Here is a 21368-nt window from a genome sequence, read left to right on the forward strand (position 1 = left end):
CAGAGCCTTAGAAATGCATTTTCCAACAGGTACCATAAGTGGCTCCTAAACAATAAGCTTGCCCTAGGCTGTTAGCCTAGGTGGAAGGCTAATATGGGGAGGAATAAGCCTGGAAAGTAGGTGTAGTCTCACGGATAAAAGGAAAAAAAATGCAATTCCATATGTTGCAAGGAATCTTTCTCAGAGCTAATTGATGTCAAAAGTGACATGATCAGTGTATTCATTTTATATATATATATATATATATGTGTGTGTGTGTGTGTGTGTGTGTGTGTGTAAAATGCAAGGACCATTTTAATGTCTATATGGTTAAACAAGGCAATTTTACATTTATGATATGAACTGGGATTATAAAAATGCAAACTGCATTGTATTTAGATAATTGAGATATTTTCTAAAAAGGGAAGCTACCATGGAATGTTGAGAAATTATCTAGTGAATTGGGGCTGTGTAGACAATTAAACTGGAATTTGGCTTCAGAAATATTTCTCAATAATTGCTGTTTTGTTTTGTTTTCATTTGGGACAGAGTGGGGAGAGGAGAGGGACAGGCCAGGAAGAAGGTGGGGAGGGAGAAGGACAAATGTTTTCAAATAATTTGTTTCAATGTTCTACTTCTTTTTTTGTCCTGACACCAAAGTCACCAATAAAAAATTATTTCCCTCCTCCAAAAGGGAAATCAACTTAGTTATTTGTTATTAGGCACGTGCATACACATACACACGCACATGCACACGCGCACACACACACACGTGCACACACACACACACATACACACACACACACCAAAAAAAAAACCTCACAGGTTGTTTTTGTTAAATCAACATTTTCCAATGTAGTTCAAACATATTGTGCACACAAGCATAGTTAACACTTAAAAAGAAATGACATTGAAACTTAGATAAAGTACAATTCTGTACAGTTAAAACAATCCTTCTAGACACTCTACATAACCTATTGTGTGTTTTGTATGAAGGCTAGGTCTACACTAGTACTGCAGAGTGGAGAACTAAAACATTACTCAAATAATTAAAGTTTTTTTTTTTTTTTAAGAATGCCTATATAATGTAAGAAAGAGTATTTTGAGGACTTATGTGCACACTTGCAACAATTCTCCACTTCATTTAACAAATATAGACCTAGCCATAGAGTAGCTACTTAATTCTGTTCTACACAGCCAATCTGAAATGGAAGGTGGGACAGTTATCCAGGTAAAGCAAGCCAAAAAGTATGTTCTGACCACAGTGAATTGAATCCTTTCTGGAAAATAGGATTGTACTCCCTTCCCCACTCCCCAATCCCAACCATATAACTGGATGCTTGGGAAACAAAGACCCAGTACCTCAGCAATTGTTCCTTAAGGAAAGCCAAGTAGACCAGGGAAAGCCTACAAGCCTTTGAAAGAGCTGCTTGTGGCTTGAAAACAAAAGCAACAACAAAAAATTAAACTGAGACATGTCCCGACCTACCCAGATTGACTGTCTATGCTGTTAGATAATTGCATGACCTTTTCCTTTACGGTGGTTGTGTAGATCAGATCCCACAGTAATACATCTTTTTTCATTTCTATTTTCTATCAGGTAATGTCCTGTACATAAATATATTCAGTTAACATTTATTGATTAATACAGATGGTTCACATTCATTTTTAGTTTGAAACGACACTGATCAAACAAGATTCAATCAGTTCATCTTTTTTTCCCTACATTACAACCACAGTGAACTGATGAACTGGTTATTTGGATAATTTTTTGAAACCAAAGAAATAGAAAGTACATTGTCATGGATGGGTAATTGGACTATAAAGAACCAAGCTGGTGGCTTGTTATAAACTCAGCTAAACTCTATGATACAGTATCTGACTGTTATTTTTTATGTCAAATAACAATATTTGCCAATCAGCAATGATGCCAGATGCAAACCAATTGTTCCTAACCCTATCTGACAATTCTCCAAGGGGGTTGCTGGTTGGAGAGAATATAAATTGAAAATATGGCTGAAAACAAAACATTTCTTAACACAGGTTTGAGAATAAAATCAAATAAATACAATATCCTAAGCAACATATCTTTATCCTCAAACCTCAGAGAAATAGCAATTTTGTTCACCATTGCTTGATTTCCTCTGATAATGAGTGGAAGGATAAATATATTTAACAAACTCTAGCTTCAAAAAAATGAATGTTCCAAACAGTTTTATTAATTTCCCATACAAAATGGCAGTTAGTAAATTCTGTCTAATACCTTGATGTTGCTGAAAGCAAACAGAGGTCATTAAAACATTTTCTTTTCAGTGACCAAATAGCATTAACTGTATTTTATACTATAAACTAATCTAAAAATATTAATGATCAAAGCAGGGTAAAAACAATACAATTTGTTTCTTTACTTTATTTCAAAATAGTGATTATAAATACATTCTTATTATATTTCCTCCCCCAGCTCTTTGGATGCAACAACAATAACGAGAAAAAAAAACCTCACTGTGCTCATTTCATACAATATCAATGTACAAATCATGCAAAATATAAGATAGATTAATAATATCACCACCATAAATTTCTAGATGTGATGTTATATCCGAAATATCTGTTAACATTAGTCATGAGGCCATGCCCTTTATAATGTATGCATCCTTATGGCTTTTAAAACAAAAGGAAAATAAAAGGAAACAAAGGAACAAATCTAATAAACCTGGATTTAAATAATTTTCTGATTAAGATTTTTATTCTGTTTACTATTCAGCAAGAAAAGCTAAATTTTAACTACACATCAGCTTACACTGTACTTGAACCACTGTTCTTGAATAGCTGCTTTCTGATGAAATTACACAAAGATGTACTCTTTGAAAGAAATGATTAATCTTTATTAATTTTCATAAAAAAATAATTTAAGACTTGAGAATACATGGACACAATATATTTTTGTAACCCTTCCATTACTGTTTATATCAGCTCATTTCCCTTGCAACAGTTCTAAAAGAATCCATTCAAATGTGTACAGAACCAAGAAAGCCATGCTGACAAGCTGTGGTTCTTGGGTTTTTTCCATTTGAATGCAAGGTCTACTAGAAATGTTGAACCAAAATATATGCACTACCTCTCCAAGGATTATACTAACATCAAGATTGTATTTATATCGACAAAATATGGAGATATAGTATCTTGACAGCTTTTGCACTCAACCCAAAACTTACACCTAAGTACAATACTGTAAAATTTTCAAAAAGAACTGTGGACGGACCTGTGCAAAATAGTATACACTATATAATGTAGGCACAATGAATTTGGTTAAGGATAGCATCTCAGCCTTAACTACTAGTCTTCTAATCACCATTCAGTTACAGTCAGTACCTCCAAATAACCATGCTTCTGGATTTTTCCTTTTTTTCATTGAACATTTTGTTTTTGTTTTTTCGATCTTTCTTAAGAGACCAAGATACAGACAATATGCCAGCTAGTTACAGTCTTCAGATTGTGGCAGGAAGTCTTCTCACTGCCGATCTTCTGGCAACCTTTTAGCCTGCCCGCACTGGATAAAAGGCATCATCCCAATGGCCTAGCGCCCCCCGAATCGCTGATGAAACTAAATTATTAGTGTTCATCATTGAAGCGTCCACTTCAGATTTCACAATCCTTACTTCATTGATCAAAGGATCAAGTAAAACACTTCAGAGTTTTTGTTCGTTTTTGTCTCGTAAGATCTCTATGCATTTAGGAAGCCTTGACTCCATGGATGAGTACTTGTTTGGTAATGACATCATAGAATTTCAGATGGCCTTTTATTAGTTGAACACCGTCTGTCACACATGTAATGTAATGCCAATTTTAAACCTTGGAATTCAATAGCTGTTTCAGGCTTTTTGTAAATGTGTATAAATTTCTCACACAAATTTTGTGTCAAGGAAACCGCACATCTTAAAGTTCTAGGAGCACCACCAGCAAGATGTGAAAACTGAGGAGTGAATTCTTTTCACTCTCCTTTTAAATATGTTTAAAACCAATTACACATATATATACACACACACACACACATATATATATGCATACATATATAGATATATACACATATATATATATATATTTTTTTTTTTTTTTAATCTAGGTTGTATGCCAAACATCCTCCCAGAGCAAATGCAGAAGGCCCTGGAAATGAAGAGTTTACCACCAAGATTGTTGTTAGAACTTCTGCCACAGTGTCATCTCAGAAGTGCCACTTGAAAAGCATGAAGAAAATCTGTTTACTTTCCTTGTCACTGGATTGATCAATGTATTGATTAGAGAAGGTGGCAGAGGGCAACATTATGGAGGCAGGTCAAAGCAGAATGGCTTTCCCATTGGTATTTTGCCAAGAGGGAGAGAGTCTCTGTATCTTGCAAACACCTTCGATGAATGGGTGTTTGAGTATCTTGATCCGTTTGACTCCCACCTTATCTGCCAAAACAACCACAATGGTGTCATTTGGGGAGTCATGGGACTATAAAACACTGTGAACTGAACTGAGACCAATAAATTCATTTTACAATGAGGCCTCTACCAGCCAAGATTACCATGTTCCCTGTTCCACTTGATTATCTGACCTTGATCAGAGATTGAAGGAACAGTATACTGGTGCATATTTAGATTAAGCTATTTACCTTACTCTTTACTTTTTTTGTAAATATTTGTAGTGAAAACTATTTAGATTAAGCTGTAGAACCCTGAAAAGCAAGACAACTGATGGCAAATACCAACTGTCCAAGAGACACGATACTATAAAACTAATGAATCTATTTTAAAATGAACAATTGGTGACAAATCTGAAGATAATATGCTAATTTCACAAGAACAGCACAGAACACCTTTTGTTTGTTTGTCTGTTTTAAATTACACCTGATCACGTTATCCAGAATAGTTCTATACATTTCATCTCTTGCTTTCGGGTTGGTATATTTTCTCTGTTTAAATTTCTATTGAATGATAGATGCACTGTGATCAGGAAAATAACTCAGGCATATTAAATACATATTAAGGAGTACATATTTTGCTATAGTGTACAAGGTATTTCATAAATATGAATTATATTACAAAAATAGTTTCTGGTGCGCTCACATGGTAAGCATTTGGCTAATTTTGGCCAACCTTAGAGGATTGTAGCTATTTCACATAACTGAGGACAAACTCTAGTCATAGTTTGAATTTTGAGTTGTATTTAATTCTGCATTAACATCAATTATTTCTTCAGGTCACCACAAATGCTGTATAAATCACATTGATTTTTTTTTCTCTTTTAAATTTTATGTATAGACAGGTATGCTTAAAGTGTTCAAATTTATTTTCATCAGTATGTAATGCATGGTATATTTTAAACAAATGTTTGCACAATTTAACATCAGTAAATCCAGTGGTTTCAAGATGCAGGCCATAAAGGTTACCGATTTACAAATACTACCGAATGTTCTCTCTTTGCATGCTTTTAAAAAACTTTTCAGAGAATCTTTAAACAGAGTTGTTACAATGCCACAAATCAAAGGATTACTCCAGTTCCACCACCAACTTAATCCACGTGCAAGATGAAGGACCCAGCTGAGGTACAAATACTGCTACCAGTTTGCTTGTGTTTGCTTTAACAAATCACAGGGAGGCGAAGGTTTTGCAGTGGGGGAGGGAGTACAAAACCAACTTGCCTCTTGTGGTTAAATTCAGCGTAATATGTATATAAAGCATCCCTTTGGCAATAGAGTTTGCAGTATCCCCACAGGATTCCACAGTCTAAGTTTTATGGAGTGAAATCCATTAAAGGTCAAAATCCTTCTCTATTTGACAACTCATATGTGACTACAGTTAATCTGACACCCTTGGAAACACCTGCCTCTATGCCTATTGATAATATAGAATTTGGAAGTTAGAAGTCAACAAAAGGCACTTTCATCATTAAATAAATGTCCTCTGTAGGAAATAAGACTGCATGACCTATATTTTGTTCAAAGCTGTTTGCTCTTCAAGGACTTGTAGGTAGTCAGGAGAACTCTGAAGTTTTGCTTTTAGTTCAAAATATTCACTCTTTCTCTGCTCTACAACAATTTTACTATGATTACCTCCTATTAGTGATTTCTTATTTTTCTTGTCTTGCTGCTTTTCTGGATAGCGGATCTCAAAGCCACTGACCCCGATGCTGTTGTACTCCTTTTTGCTCTCCAGAAAATTCTGAATGAACACATTTGAATCTCGGCCAGGGAATAATTCATCCAACTCATCGATTGTGCTCAGTCTTTTCCTGGTATCCACATGGACAAGATCTTTGTCCTTTTCAGGAGCATTTCTCAGGATGACTTTCTGTCCTGGTGGCTCAGAGAACATGAAACCTGCTTCAGACTCTTTCAAGCCACACGTGTGGCTCTTGCTCATCTGCTCAATGGTCTGTGGGATGAAGGCTTCTGCTGCAAGCCCATCCTTCTTGTTGGTCTTGTGTTCATGCTTCCTCAGCTGCAGCTGCATAGAGCTGCACTCTGGGTTTCCGAGGCCTTCGTGTTTCACGATCGGCTTTTTGTTGCGCCGGAGCACAAAGACTAGGAGGCAGAAAGCAACAAACACAGTTAAAATCAAGACCACCAGAATGCTCAAGATTAAAATGGACAGAGGGACCGGACCTCCGGGAGGACTTCGGATAGGTCCCATGGGTGTCGTGAGGGTAATGGCAGGTATGGGACTAGTGAAGGGAGAAGAAGGCCGGTTCAGTAGCTTCGGACACAGGATTTCGTTTTTGAGGGACTTCAGTTCGATGTTGGCAAACTGTACGGGTGTTTCACATTTCAGTTCTTTCATCACAATGTCATCTTTCAGTTTCTCTAGCCACAGCTTTAGGGCCACTAAGTCACAAGTGCAGTCCCATGGGTTGCCCTCGAGGTCTATCTGTGTAAGGGATTGAAGCTGATCGAGCACCCCACTCACAGGCAGGTACATGAATTTGTTGTTCCTCAGGTTCAGGCGAGCTAGAGGAGCACCTGCAAAAATGTAAACCGGCAGGCTCTTTAACAGGTTATTGTTCAGATACAATAACTGCAGATTGGGCATTGAGTCAAAGGTGCCAGCTAAGATTTCTATGATCCAATTGTATTCCAAATAGAGATACTGCAGGTTGTACAGACCTGCAAACATTTCAGGGTACAGCCGTTCTAGCTGATTGCCATTGAGATAGAGTCTGCGGAGATTGGTGAGATTCCGGAACACCTCTCCCTTGATCGCTGTAATCTGATTGCTGCCTAAATGGAGTAGATCCAGACCTTCAAACTCAGTGAAATCTGAGGTGTCCACATCTTTAATCTGATTGCCATTGACGTGCAGCTTCTTGGCATTTAAGGGTTTGGGCATCAACTCCGCCATCGACTGGATGTTTTTTTCTTGGCAATTGACACTTAAGCCTAAATCAGAAGGATGAGTTTTGCAAAAACAAGGGATCGGGCAAGGTGTCAGTGGTGGTACCCTAGTTTGATAAGATACAATTTGACTCAGATTACGATTTGAGAGGGCTTTGCCTGCAACGATGCTAGAGATCTTTGAAGGATTAGTTGTTTTAGGGGGCTTTGTCACTAATCTTTGTAATGAAGTTTGAGTTGTATGGCCATTGGGTGTGGTATAGCCATTTTCCAGCTGAGAGGGTGGTAGGATCCGCACATCAAAATCACTCCCGGTTCCCATGGAACATAATTCCTGTTTATTGGTTTCCTTCAGAAGCCTCCCATACAAGTCACTGGGTGTTTCACAGATAGCTTCTCCTATGTAGATGTTATACGGCATGTTCTCCAGCCATGCTTTCAAAGGCAGCAAATCACAACTGCAATTCCAAGGGTTATCTTCGAGCTGTAATTCAACGACACGGCCAATGTGTTCCAGCACACCGATGTAGGGCAGCTTCTGTATTCGATTCCCACGGATATCCAGATGGGTCAAAGACGCGAATCGGAAAATATTATCGGGAAGGAACGAAATCAGATTGTCATTCAGAATGAGCACTTTCAGTTTATGGAGTTTATTGAAGGCTCCCCGTTCAATATACTTGATTAAATTGTAGTCGGCCTGGAGATACTCCAAGTTCTCTATGCCAAGGAAAGTGTCAGCTCGGAGAACCTTTAATTCATTGTTATTCAAGTGCAACTGTTTTAATGCACTGAGCCCCAGGAAGGCCCCTCCCTCGATGTTCTGCAATTTATTATTCCCCAGCTGCAGGGAGACTGCATGGGAAAAATTTAGAAACGTATTGGGATAGAGGACAATTAACAAATTATTTTGGAAATTGAGGTGGTAAAAATTTGACCAGGGTGGTTTCAATTGATTTGGTCTGAAGACAGAAACCTTTTCACAGTTGACATAGAGCACGTTCTCCACCGACACACAGGAGCACACATTGCAAATTTCCACTGAGGGGTCAGACTCTGCATTTGTCGAAGCAGAAATGGGGGGAGACAAAACCAGAAAGAGCCAAAGTAACATCTTCTTGCATTCAGCAAACAACTTTATGCTTCTGAATAAAGATAAAGAATCTAAAAAAAAAGAAAGAAAACATTTTTTTCAATGGTCATTCTCTTAAAAATTCATCTGGGCAGAAACTAAGCCCTAGTGAATTATTAGGCAATATTTGTCTTTGTGTGTCTGTGTGTGTGTGTGTTTGGAGAGAAAGATGTATTCGTATATATCTTTATATATATGCATACATGTCTATCTACCCATATCTACATATGCATACACAGACACACACACACACACACACACATATATTTAAATCACCAAAATTCAATATCTACTAAAACACATCAACGATCCCACCCAGAAAACCCAATCCAAACAACATACATCTTTGGCTTCAGTTCTAATGATTTGTAGGGAATGTACACGATTGTATAGGGCAAAGACAGCAAATGCAAGGAAAGATTCCCGATTATGGCAAAAGCCCGATCGCTCCATAAATATTTTTTCTACCTCTGACTTGTGCCAGAGTCTTCTTTAGCATCTACCCCAGTAAAAGTCCCTAGTCTTTGTATGCTCAAGTCCAGAACAGAACCACAAAGGAGTTCCAGTGTGTGAATTTCAATTCTCTAGGTGTTAGCATAATTAGAAAGGTAGATCAGAAGGCAGAATAGCATAAGGTCTGACTGAGGAACAAAATAAGAGGGCTGGATTAGTGTGGAGCCCAGGGAGTTAAGGGACAGAAGCAGAAGGGACGTGGGATAAAGATACAAGCAGCAGCAACGACATCTTTCCATTTGTACATCAGTTCAAAATATGCAAATTCCTTTTATATCCCTCATCTCCTTTAAGTCTCACGGTATCCTCGTCTCCCTTTCTATGGGAAGGAAATTACATTTTAGAGAGAGAAAGTGAGTTATCCAAGGTCACTCAGCTTTTCCTTCCAAGTGCCATGGTCTTTCAACCACACCACTGTGTTTTAGCTTAAGTCTATGGCTGAGCTGAATTCTGGTGAAGAGTTCTCTCCTATGCTTTTCAATCTAAGAGAAAGCAGATGTTGTTATAGGAAGAGAAAAAATAATCCGAGCAATAGAAGGGGAAACATTTGTAATCTGGATAATGTCTCTAGCTACTGGACAGTCACCACACACACACACACAAACACACAATAGCAACGACCGAGCACGAGAAAACTTGTCCCGAGGGAGTCCACAGAAAGGAATTTTCTATTTGAATACAGAGATGAATAGCTGATCTATCTTGGCATTTAGAGAGACTGTCGCCTTAGTTTACTTCACGTCTCTCTTCCTTTTGCTTTTTAGCTTCAGTCCATACGTTGGCTGCTACTTAGTCCAAACTCCTGCTCCAGCCTCCTTTTACCACTGTCTACCACTGCCTGGGATGTGGAGTTCACACAGCGGCATTCCTATGTGGCTCTAGCTGGGGAGCTAGATATACTCTGTAGTCACAGCAGATTCTTGTCTTAAATTAATCAGTTCCCAGCTGTTCCCCCTTCCCCCACACACCCTTCTTACCCCTGATCTCTAAGCAAATAGAATAACATTTGTTGGTAGAGTTTATGCTTTAGCAAATTAGCCCATTTTCTCCAACTCTTCACATATTCCAGCATAGATACACGAATGTCTGCAAGACAGATTTCCATAAACATATAAAGCATGTATTTCCTTTTTCTTTATGCAGGTTTAGCCATGTCATTTCTTTTCACGGTAAATAGCAAGAAATTGCTCTTTCAAACTGGTTACCTTCATACCATAATGAAAATCTATAAATTACCTAGGAATACACAAGAGGAAAATTTTGCCGTGAAAGACACATCCTATAGACACCCCTTTGTTTATTTTGCCCATGAGGATCGTCTATAATAATAACATAGTGCATCTATAAAAGTAGACAGGCCATTATGCGTGACCTACAGAGATCTGTAGTTTTAAGGTGGGCCAAACAGAAACACAGAAGAATGCTGCCAGAATGTTAATTGGATGCTGTGAAGACATACATTGACCCCAGTCGGTGGGATGACATGACCGGTAGTGCCAAAAAAGTCACAATTCATGAGAATGACATCACCAAAATCTCAAAACAAGTCTCTTTGTCAAATCGAGATTTTTCCCGGACCGTTTGCTTTGACATGACCACGGATCCTGGGCTACCCACGTCCAGTTCAGCCATTTCTAGACACTTTTCTTCCTCAGGTAGAAACCTAAATCTTCACCAGAAACAAACAAAAAAAAAAAAAACACCCCAACAGAGCCTCGATTGAAAAGGGGGCTCCCTTCCCCCTCTGCATTGCTACCGTGGGTAACAAAAAGGGGGGGGGCAGGGAAGAGCTAGGAGGAAGTTCAAAAAAAAAAGGCAGCTCCCTTCGAAAAGGAGGAAACAAGAGCCAGCTGGAATGAGGGAGAATAGGAAAAGAGGGAGTTCCAAGGAGAAGAGAATGACGAGAAGGAGCCAGAAAAAGGAGCGAGGGATTAAGAGAAACTAGAAAGAGGGCAGAAGGGATGGAGGAGAGTGAAAACAGGGCAGAGGGTAAAAGGTCAAAGTCAAAGAACCGTAGGAGCTAAGCAAACGTTTAGCAAACGATAGAAAAATCAGGCACTACTTAAAGCGCTCTTGGGATGCTGCTAGGCACCTCTCCAGCCTTCCCAACTGTCCTGTGGGGTGCTTTGTCAGCCAGATGCCCCTTTCGAGCTCCCGGGGACAGGCGAGCACACACATAGGAAGTCTTTGCAAAAATCATTCACCCACTCTAGGAACGTATGATCGCATCTCCTGCCCGGAGAGGGTGGGGGAGGGAAAGGAGAGGGGGAGCGGGGGAGCAGAACAGGCACAGGGCTAGTGGGAAGATGGCAAACGAAGCCACCGCTCGCCTGCTAGGGAGAGGCGGAAGGAACAGAGATGCCGCCGCTCGGAGCTCCGAAAGGAATCCCGAGGTGGCCGATGGCAGCCACAGCGAGTACCGCATTGCCGCAACCCCATGCCCAGGGCCGGGGTTGGGGCCGGCCGGCTGCTTCCCTGGGTGCCCCCTTCAGCCACCCGGGCTGAGCCACTGGCACGGGGGCAAGTCTTATCCCAATCCACCCAGGGTAGCAGCTGGAGTTTCCCAGACGCCTCTTTAAAGGCACGGAGAGATGAGGGGGGGAGGGGGCAGGGTTGAGGAGGCCAGGCTTCGAAGGCTGGAGTCTCTCCGCAACCCCCCCCTTACCTCCCCCCTCCCCCCTGTCCTAAGTACCCAGCTCTCCACCACCCACCCCTGACACTCAACCCGTGCCAGCCTAGAATGAACCAGGGCAGAAGGGGAGCGGTATTCGGGCATCTCCATCCTGCCAGTGATCAGAAAGTCCCCCCAGATCCGGCCAGAACCCCGACCTTTCAAAGTCCCTCTTTTCCCATCTCCACCCTGGCTTCGGCTCCTCTGTTCTGGAGCCCCCTGCTTACCCACCAGATCGAGCTAGCTGCAGCATCTCCTTAAAGTCCCAGGCAAGTGCCGAGCCCTGGCCCGACGAAGTGGTGGCGAAGGGTCAGAGGCGGGGAGAGAGAGAGAGAGAGAGAGAGAGAGAGAGAGAGAGAGAGAGAGAGCGAGAGCGAGCGAGCACCTAGGTGGGCCAGCTGGCGGGCAGCGAGCGCCTGAGCCAGGGGGCGACTAGGTCCCCTTTGGGTGCCCGAGCCGCCGGAGAGGATTCCCCCGGTACCCAGGGGCTAAGGAGGCAGCGACCGCACGCCCTGCGCTCCGAGGACACCCAGCAAAGTCGGGATGTTCCCCCACCCCCAACCACCTCGCCTCCTCCCCAGTGTGCCTGGGTGGGAGGGCAGGCCGGGGTGGGGGATGGAGCGCCCAGCCTGCCTCCCACTGGCCCGGCACCTACCTCTCCTCTCCCCTCCTCTCAGCTCAGCTCCGCTCTCTCCCCTAGTCTGCTCAGCTTGGCTGCTTTGGTTAGGCTGGTCGCCTGCGGTCCCCTCCCCTCCGCTCTGCTCGCTCTCCTCTCCTCTCCGATCCGGACACATCTAAGCCTGCCCGGCTGCTCCTGCCTGCCTGCCTGCCTCCCTCCACCCCTCCTCCTCCTCCTCCTCCTCCTCCCCCCCCTCCTCCTCCTCCTCCTCCCTCCTTCCCTCTCTCTCTCCCTCCCTCCCTCTTTCTCTTCTTCCCTGCCTCCCTCCCTCCCGGCTTGCCTTCCTATCTGCTCTGCAGTTTTTGCGATTGTCTGTCTCTACGTGATCTGGACTTCTGCTCCTCCGCACACTCTCACTCCTGGTGCGCGCACACACGCGCACACACTCATACACACACATCTACCCGGAGAGAGGGACTCACAGACGGGAACACACACACACATACACACTCACAGCCGTGCGCACTTGGGCGCGGACAGACAGACGGACGCATACCGATTCCTCTGACAGCCAGGGTGCACCTTTATATACACTCACAGAAGTCTTTCCTCCTCTCTCCCCTCCACGGGCACACGCGCGCGCGCGCGCGCGCACACACACACACACACACACACACAACCCCTCCACAGCACTGCCTCTCCCCAAGCACATTCCTGGTCCCCTACCTCGGCCACGGTGCCCTAGTCCCAGGCGCGCGCACATCTGCGCGCGCGCGTGCACACACACACTCACACACACATATACACACAGCACACTTTTTTTCTGTCCTCCCCCACTGCACACTTTCCCCAAAGAGGCAGTCCCCCCCCACCCCGCCTCCAGGGACCCCCTAGAGAGCAAAGGTCCCCGCCCCCCCCCAAGTCATTGCCCCCACCCCCGTCCATCCTAGCGGGAACGCGCGCCGGCACACATGCACGCACACATACACACGAGCGCGCACTCACGATCAATCAATCGATCGATCGATTGATCAAAAAGCAAAGATGTCTCTGGGAACCCTCCTGGGAGACGGCAAGCGGGCACTCGCAGCCGGAGAAGGACCCCTTCCAGGGCGAGGGGTGTGGAGTGAGGGCAGGGGGTGGGGTGGGGGATGGAGGGGGTGGGGTGTCACGCAGCCGCTGCCACGGCCGCGGAATTAAGAACTACGAGGCTGGGATGCAGGAGGGGGCGAAGACGCGACCAACCACGCCAGCACTTTGGGATCTAGTTACCGTACCTTTCTCCTTCCTCCCTCCCTTCCGTCCTTCCGCCACAGCTGATCAGCCCGAAGCCCAAGGAGAGGCAGCGGCACTTCTGCAGAGCGAGCGTTCCTTAGGTAGGGGCTGAGTTTCCAGAATCCCAGAGGCGTCGCGCTCGCCCAGCCTACCTGTGTGTCCGGGCCGGGGCTGGAGCCTGGAGCGAGACTCCGAAGTGGAAGGGGGGGGGGGGACGCGAGGCTCGGTGACCCCTACCCCCACCCCCGCAGAGCAGGGGGCGGCCTCCGGCTGGGATGCCACAGGGTTTAAGAGGGGGGCAGCCGGGGGCTCGGGCCCAGGAAGGGGCTGGGGAGCCGGCGGAGGTGTGGGACGGGGGACATGCCGCACTTGCGACCACAAACCTGCCGGGGCTACTGAGCATGCCCAGATCCAGGGCTATAGCCCTATAAGAGAAGCATTGTGTGCATTCCACTCCTCCAGGGTTTGGCTGTGGCCAGGAGGGGCTGTGCGGGGGACGGGCAGGGGGAGAGGACCCCGCTCCGAGGCGGGGAGGGCTGGCGGGGAGGGACTGGAAGCCGCCGGCCGGGAAGAACGGGCCCAGGAAAGTGGCTTCTCGCTGGACAGTAGTTCATTGTCGTGATCGATATCCGAAAAAGCAAAAGCCCCGGGCTCCCGCTTCTCCTGGGCTCGAGCTGGCCACTGTGCGAATTATCTAGGCCTCTTCCCTCTATCTAGTTCCTTTTCGGTAGCGACTCCACTAGGGGGTAGGAAGGGTCAGAGAAAAAGAGTCAAATTCAAACAAGTTATTTTTTTTTTCTGCCAGTCACTAGCTATGGCCACAAAAATAAAAATAAAATAAAACACAACGGGGAAAAAGGCTCGGTGGGACAGGAGGGTTAAAACCAAAGTGACTCGGGGAGCTCTGTGGGCATTTCCAGGCAGGCTGCAAAAATAAACCTTGACACAAGCCTCTCTTCTATTCTCCCCAAGCCCTTGCTGATATAGGCTCTTTGCAAACGAGATCAGCTGCCTCTTTTTTGTGAGGTGTAAGTGAACAGCACCCCCCCCATCTCTCCCCCCCATGCAACAAATATTTATTGAGGCCTACTCTATTCAGAGCCCCTTGTTACTATATGTGGGGGGGGGGAGTGCACAGGCACGAATAAAACTGGTTCTCTCTCTCCCCCTCTCTCTCTCCTCCCTCTCCCTCTCCCCCCTTTAGCTCACTCTCTCGCTCTCCTTCTCGCTCTCGAGCACGCACGCGAGCCCTGTGTTTAATCCAACCTTCTGCCCGATCTACCAGCAGCATTCCTTAGTGGCACTAGCAGCAGAATGGGATCTATCCAGTAGTCAGCAATGATTTCTGTTTAAACATAGGAAACCCCTAAAGCTGAAAGAGGCAATGGCTTTGTGACCAGACTTCGGATGCTGGCTGAGATCTGCTGCCTGAACATTAACCAGAACCACCGATTGTTTAAAGGGCCTCTTTCTCCGCTTGCAACCCTGATGGGCAAACACTTTGTGAGAGCGCAGTCCTACCCCTTTCTAAGGAGCTAATGCGGCATCTTTCCATGTGCAAGGGACTTCTCTGTCATTCAGTGCAGCCCTACCTCTTTCCCCAAATGCATATATCTCACGCCCGAGTCTGAATTCCTCCACTGCCTTGTGCACATGTAGCCACACTTTTTACAAACGGGGTTATGTGTTACACCTTGTAAAAAGGGGGAAAAAAAGGAAAAAAGAAAGAAAAAGAAAAAGAAGACTTTCCAGAGACACCCCCCTTTCTCCTGTCCTATTAAAAACAATCTAGGGAAGAAAATGAGTGGGCAGCAGTGGTAACATTTGCTGTATGTTATGGGAGATCCATTCTGAAACAGCCCCGCTTAAAGGAAACACCAAGGGCTTTTCCCCCTAACACTATGAGTATTTGTGCAGCTCATCTCCGGGAGGTGAGATTCTTCTCCGCCATAGGTAACAGCTGCACCGTGGTAAAATTCCCTCTACTGTGCTCTACTCGAACAAAACAGACTCTGCTAATTAGGAACTCCAAATTTGCATTATATTGCATAATGCAATTGGGAAGTAACAACGGATTCCAAAACAATGTGGCATTTCTTCTAACTCACTCTATACATCTCTAGCTATATATAGCTAGAAGATGTAGTCATTATCAGGATCCTGGGGTTGTTTGTACTTTACCATAAATGTTAAGAAGACTATAGACTATAGGGAAAACCCAGTCCTGCCAAAAAAAAAAAAAAAAAAAAAAAAGGCACAGTAAAGGATTGAGGGTATCTGCCAAGACCTGGGCAGTAAGTAGCAGACAATTTAAGGGCCTGTCTCTCTGGAACTTTGGAGATAGCTAATTGAAATAATCGTGGGCAGTTCTCCCTTCGTGTGGGTAGGTGGAGACCTGAAAACTCCGGTGTGGGGAAATGTCAGTAAGTTACAGAGGATCATAGTCCCTAAGAGGTATTCTTTAAAAGATATTATTTAACTAATATGCAGTCTATTCAGATAAACTCTTAGAAATGAAATACTGGACTGTTTCAAGATAAATTCTCTCAGAATGAAATTGAAACAGCACTCCCAGCTCTTGGAGGTTGCACATATCTTGCTTTCAGATGATGGGAACCGTCCGTTCTTTAAACCCCCTTCTCCTCCCTGCTCCCCCCCCCCCCCCACCACACACACACACACACACACACACACACACACACAGTCTGCCTCTTGGAATCATGAACCCATGACTGTTTCCTGCCGGCAAAGGGGAAGGGGTGTCCCAAATGCAAACAAGCCAAGTTTAATAAAACTGCCACTCACTCTCCTTGCAGGTAGGATCCCCCCTCCCCAGCCCTTTTTTAATGCATTCTTTTCCTAGTCCTTCACAGTATGGGGTGACCTGAGATCGCACACACGATGCACTGATATTTGTACTCTGGTCTCAGATAGGGAAAGTCAGATCAGGGATAGAGAGCTTTCCTTATCGCTTCTCTCCTGGAGGGGAGAGCCCCCAGTGGGGTCTAAGTACAACTTTTAACTTGTTCGCTTAGTGGGTGTGGCCCCAACGACTCCTCCACTTGTAATCTTTACCTCAAGTTCCACTTACTACGCTGGTCCCTTTCTGATTCTCCCTCCCCTACAACAAATCGTGACTATCCTCTCCCCGTCCTGCCATTCTTTTATATGACTTTTGTTTCTGCTTACCTGAGCATATGTTAGGACCTTACTGGACACCCCCAGGAAAATGTTAGCTCCTCGAGGGAAGGCAATTTGGGGCTTTTTCGGTTTTGTCTCTGCATTTACAATGCTTGGCACATAGAAAGCACTTCCTAAAGGCTTATTGAATTGAATATGAGGTCTTGGAATGGAAGTTGGATAATCACTTGCTAGGATGTTAAAGAGCAGATTCTGGTTCTGGCAGGAGCTGAGCTCCGTGACCTCTGAAGCCCCTTCTAGCTCTGACACTCTGGGATGCTGTGGACAGCCTCAATTTGGAGAATGGGAAGCTGAGTTCCCACAGACTCCCTGCACATAGCCAGCCAGCAGTCAGGGACCCCAGACTCTAACCTCATAGAACTTTGTTTTCTTTCAGGTTACTGTAAAACAAAAAACCAGTCTGGGGTATTATCTGTATGTTTTATTTGAATCTTGGAATCATTCAGCAATTGTCCTACACAAAGTTGTCATGATCACAAAGGTGCTGTTTTAAAACTGATCTGGTTCTTATTCTCTCCAAAATACTCTTTTCCTCCAAATGGTCCATGCTACTGGACCTTGGCTTTTTAAAGAACTCCTTAACTGGGACCATAGGGCAGCTCTGTTCTGTTCACTCTCCTTCCTTCAAGATACATAAACTATCACTCTAGAGTAGAAACGATCCCCCAGACAACTCTAAGTTTAAAGGCAGTTGTCAATGATTAAAACATGAACGGTATCAGTGTCAAACACTGTGAAATGAAAATAATTATAACAGCAACAAAACTTTGCCATAGCCTCCAGTGGCATTCACTTTCACCTGATTCATTATTTATCCCCGCTCTTTACAATCATAACAAGGCTAAGATTTGCCATATACCAGTCAAAATGAATGCATTTTTTTTTCTTTAAGGGAGAGTATACTTTGTCACTGTTCGGGTTGCTAAGTATTCATTTCTACTAGAGCTGGAAGAGATCATAAATATAAAGCTGAGAGAGACCTTAGAGTTCATCGAGTCTAAGTTTTTCATCTTACAGAGGAGAAAATTGAGGTTGACAGAGGAGAAATAACCTGCTAAAATTGAAATTCAAGTCTTAAGAACGTGGGATGGTAGATTTAAAGCTAGACATTAGAGGCTAGCTAGTCCAACTCTTCCATTTTACAGCTGAGAAAGTAAAATGACTAACCTGGGATCGCACAGCTAGTAAACAAGAGAACCGAGGCTCGAGGCTCGGTGGCTCTGAAAGCAACCTTCTTTCCACTGTATCATGATGTCACCCCTCTAACTTCACATTCAGTACTATTTCCACTACACTATCCAACCTAGAGAACATCATTAACCCTACCCTACTTTACAAAGGAGGAGATGAAGGAAATGTAGGCTTTTGAGCATATTGGTGGGGGAGGGGGAGTAATTTTTGTTTTGTAAACATTCAGAAAACCAGCTTTCACAGGTTTAAATACAAACGCTCAAAACAAGACTGCAAGTAAAACTGACATGAAAAGTCCTGGAGGTAAAATATTCCTGATGTGACTATTTTCAATCAGCTAGATCGAATCTCAGACAGATAGGGAATTTTTCCATGCTTACAATCCATTACAGCGTCTGAGTCTGAACTTGCAAAGGTGATTTCCACCACTTTCATTGTATCTTTTGTCATTGCGTGGTGGAAGACCCAGGAAAAAGTGGCAGGCACATCTGTAACCTTCTGGAAATGCAAAAGAATAAAGAACTGTGGGAACTTTGCATGTCCCCCTCTGTGGGATCAAATGAATTGGAAGAAAGGTGAAATATATACCTATTTGGTTCATCTCCCTTCTAACTAAGCTGGCCTTCCATTTTTTCCCCAAGATATCTTTCTAAAAGTCATGGCTAGTAAGTAACCTGTCACCTTTTCCGGAAATCATTATTTCAGCTGTGAATACATAACAACTTTTCTTCTCTAGGCAGTGAAAAACAAAACAACTGGATACCATTTGCTGATTATTGGGGAGGGATAATAGAGGAGTATGCCATCCTTTTAGGGTCATGGTTATTTCGTTGCCAATGAGTACTTGTCTGGTAAATCCTGCCTGTACTGCAGATACTTTCTAGAATATCATTTCACTAAATCATAGCTACCAATGTGACATTATCAGGGCTGTGGTTTTCTTTTCCTTTCCATGTACTCTGTAACTTGAAGAAATCTCATCTTCCTTGCTTGCTGTCAGAGATTACTGCCCTCAGACAACTCAAAGATAATAAAGATTGGGAAATAAAAAATAAGACGTTAATAGCCAAACAATCCACTGTGAGAATTACTCCCAAGGGCAATACAATCCTCTAACACCAACTGAAGCTCAGTCAGAGACAGAGAATGTTCTTCCGTTTTTACCGTGCCCTATTCTATCTGGGGAACCAGCATGTTGTCTTTGGCTGACAGAACCATTTCTTCTTTAAAAAAAAAAAAAACAAAAAAAAAACTATTGAGGGTCTTTCTCTTCAACCTTTTCCTAAATGGATTTTTCATTTTCGTTTTCTTTCTCATCAACAAATAGAGCAACCTTTTCTTTCTTTTTTTGTACACTCAGCATTTCAGAACTGAAAGGAAATGTTAGGATTTATTTCGAAATGTTCTTTTGGAGCAATTAAAAACTTTTATCAACATTATGTGGGATAAAAAAGATAATAGAAGGATGTTTTCACATATGATGTTTCACAGATATAACTATATAGAAACTCCCTTTATCAATGCAAATCTGTAACTGCTCTGCAACTTGTAGTCTTAAAGAGGCTCTTGGGCTTTGCTCAGGGTTCCATAGTCAATATGTGTCAGAGAAAGGGAACTGAACCCAGAGCTTCCCCAATCAGAAACTGATTGTACCATACTATTTCTCAAAAACAAACAAACAAACAAAAAAAAAAGTTTACTCAGAATTTTGGGATGTTAAAAGTTACCCACACTTTTATATTTGTAAAGTTGACTAAAAATAATGGGAAATTAAAAACTCCATGACAAATCAAAAATCCTATATTGATTTTTAAATACCTTTTTTTTTTAAAAAAGCATCTAGGTTGAAAAAGATGCTGCCTTGAGGGCTCATTTCTAATCATGTATCCTCTGCATATGTTCAGATAAGATGATACTCCTTCAAAGATGTAAGAAGAAATGGTAACCTTGCTTGATCTATTTTCTGATGAGTAATGTCAAATAAAGCATAAGATAGGGAGACATATGCTTGGGAAAGGTGATTACTGCCATCTCCAAGAAGAACATCCAGCGCAATGGAGGAAGACTTCCCTGTAGGAGGTGGTGTGGTTCCATAGATGATGTACCTGTTTGGCATTGTATCAAGCCCTAGAACAACAGAGAACCCACTCAATGGCATTCACAATTACTCAAACCCATTTGGGACAACTATCCGTACATAAAAACACCAACTGGATGAAGAATGCCTAGTTTTCAGCCTATGATATACAGTTAGATGAACTGTCCATAGAGCTGAAGGAGAGAGAGAGACAGACAGACAGAGAGAGAGAGAGAAAGAGCATGCTTGAAAAGATACTGAGGATATATAAATGAATTGAGCTCAAAAATGAAAGGGAGAATTAACTGGATTGCTTTTGGGAAACAGCACAGTTCTTCTCATGACTCCAATTTTCCCTTCAAAACAAAAGCCCATCTTTTTACACCAATATTCTTCAGGCTGTCCTATATACCCGAGAGACACGAGATACCTCTGATTCTGGTGGACTGAATGTGCTGGTCACCCAAAGCTCAATGAAGAGATTCATAAAAAGGATAAATAGGCTGAAGCATATTAATTACACTGTGCTCAGTACCTTGAATACTCTTGATGCTTGATAAATATTTGATTAATTTAATTGATGGCATTGATAGGACTTACAAGAGCTTTTCCTTTGTTGACATGGGATTCAAGTATCCCAATTAGACACAAAAGGGGTCTATATACACAAAAGTTTTAGGGTTTTGAGCATTTAATTGTCAAGGTATCAAAGTGGGGAAGATACCAAAAAGAGAGGACAAAATCTAGGAAAGGATTACATTTTTAATGTGGTAATGATGAAAGTATCAATAAATACTGAAACAAATGCCTAGGATCAAATGAGTTAACATATGATATGAAAGCACTTAGAAAACTTGCACTATATAAATGCTATCATCACCATCATTCTATCAAGCGTGCATTCATAGATGATGTCCTACCATAGACTACATCTTTAAAGTCACATGATGGACTGGGAAGTGTAGAGAGTACAACATCTTTGCTATTTGTGATGATTAAATTAATTCAACAGAAGAAAATAACAACTTAAAGGACTTCTACCAACAATGTATCTCTCATGCAAATGTTAAAGTCATGTATGATTTTTCTTTTTGTTGCAAGACAGGGGATAACCCACTTATGTGACTTGCCCAAGGTCACACAGCTAGTATATGCTAATTGTCTGAGGGCAGATTTGAACTCTGGTCCTGCTGACTTTTGAGCCGGTGATCTATGCATTACATAATCTTGCTGCCCCTGATTTCTTGAAATACATAACAACAGAGATAACTCAGTTCAGTGGCTCTCTAGTTATTAGTATCAAATAAAGCATAAAGGAGGGAGACACATGCTCCAGA

At 43.0% G+C, this 21368-nt stretch overlaps 1 protein-coding gene across 4 annotated transcripts; it reads right to left on the reverse strand.

Annotated features, from left to right (window-relative positions):
• Nucleotides 1–820: 820 nt before the first annotated feature.
• SLITRK4 (SLIT and NTRK like family member 4) lies at nucleotides 821–14016 on the reverse strand. Of its 4 annotated transcripts, XM_031944411.1 has the most exons (3): nucleotides 12324–12487; nucleotides 6075–8516; nucleotides 821–4431 (listed from the first exon to the last, which is right to left on the reverse strand). In XM_031944411.1, exons 1-3 carry the CDS (start codon nucleotides 12460–12462, stop codon nucleotides 4313–4315), a joined length of 2700 nt encoding a protein of 899 aa, XP_031800271.1. In that variant the 5' UTR covers nucleotides 12463–12487; the 3' UTR covers nucleotides 821–4312. The 4 variants fall into 4 exon arrangements, with proteins under 4 accessions (XP_031800271.1, XP_031800272.1, XP_031800273.1 ...); XM_031944412.1 differs by lacking the exon at nucleotides 12324–12487 and adding an exon at nucleotides 13565–14016 and having other exon boundaries at nucleotides 4310–8516; XM_031944413.1 differs by lacking the exon at nucleotides 12324–12487 and adding an exon at nucleotides 12844–12923 and having other exon boundaries at nucleotides 4310–8516.
• Nucleotides 14017–21368: the final 7352 nt, after the last annotated feature.

The sequence above is a fragment of the Sarcophilus harrisii genome, chromosome X (assembly GCF_902635505.1).
Source record: "Sarcophilus harrisii chromosome X, mSarHar1.11, whole genome shotgun sequence".
NCBI classification, from domain to species: domain Eukaryota; kingdom Metazoa; phylum Chordata; class Mammalia; order Dasyuromorphia; family Dasyuridae; genus Sarcophilus; species Sarcophilus harrisii.

Coding starts and splice junctions, on each gene's coding strand:
- SLITRK4 (XM_031944410.1), bottom strand. CDS start 12,462: ATGTGTCCGGATCGGAGAGGAGAGGAGAGCGAGCAGAGCGGAGGGGAG. Junction 8,517..12,323: donor GAGAGGAGGGGAGAGGAGAG/GTAGGTGCCGGG, acceptor CTTTTTTTTTAG/ATTCTTTATCTTTATTCAGA.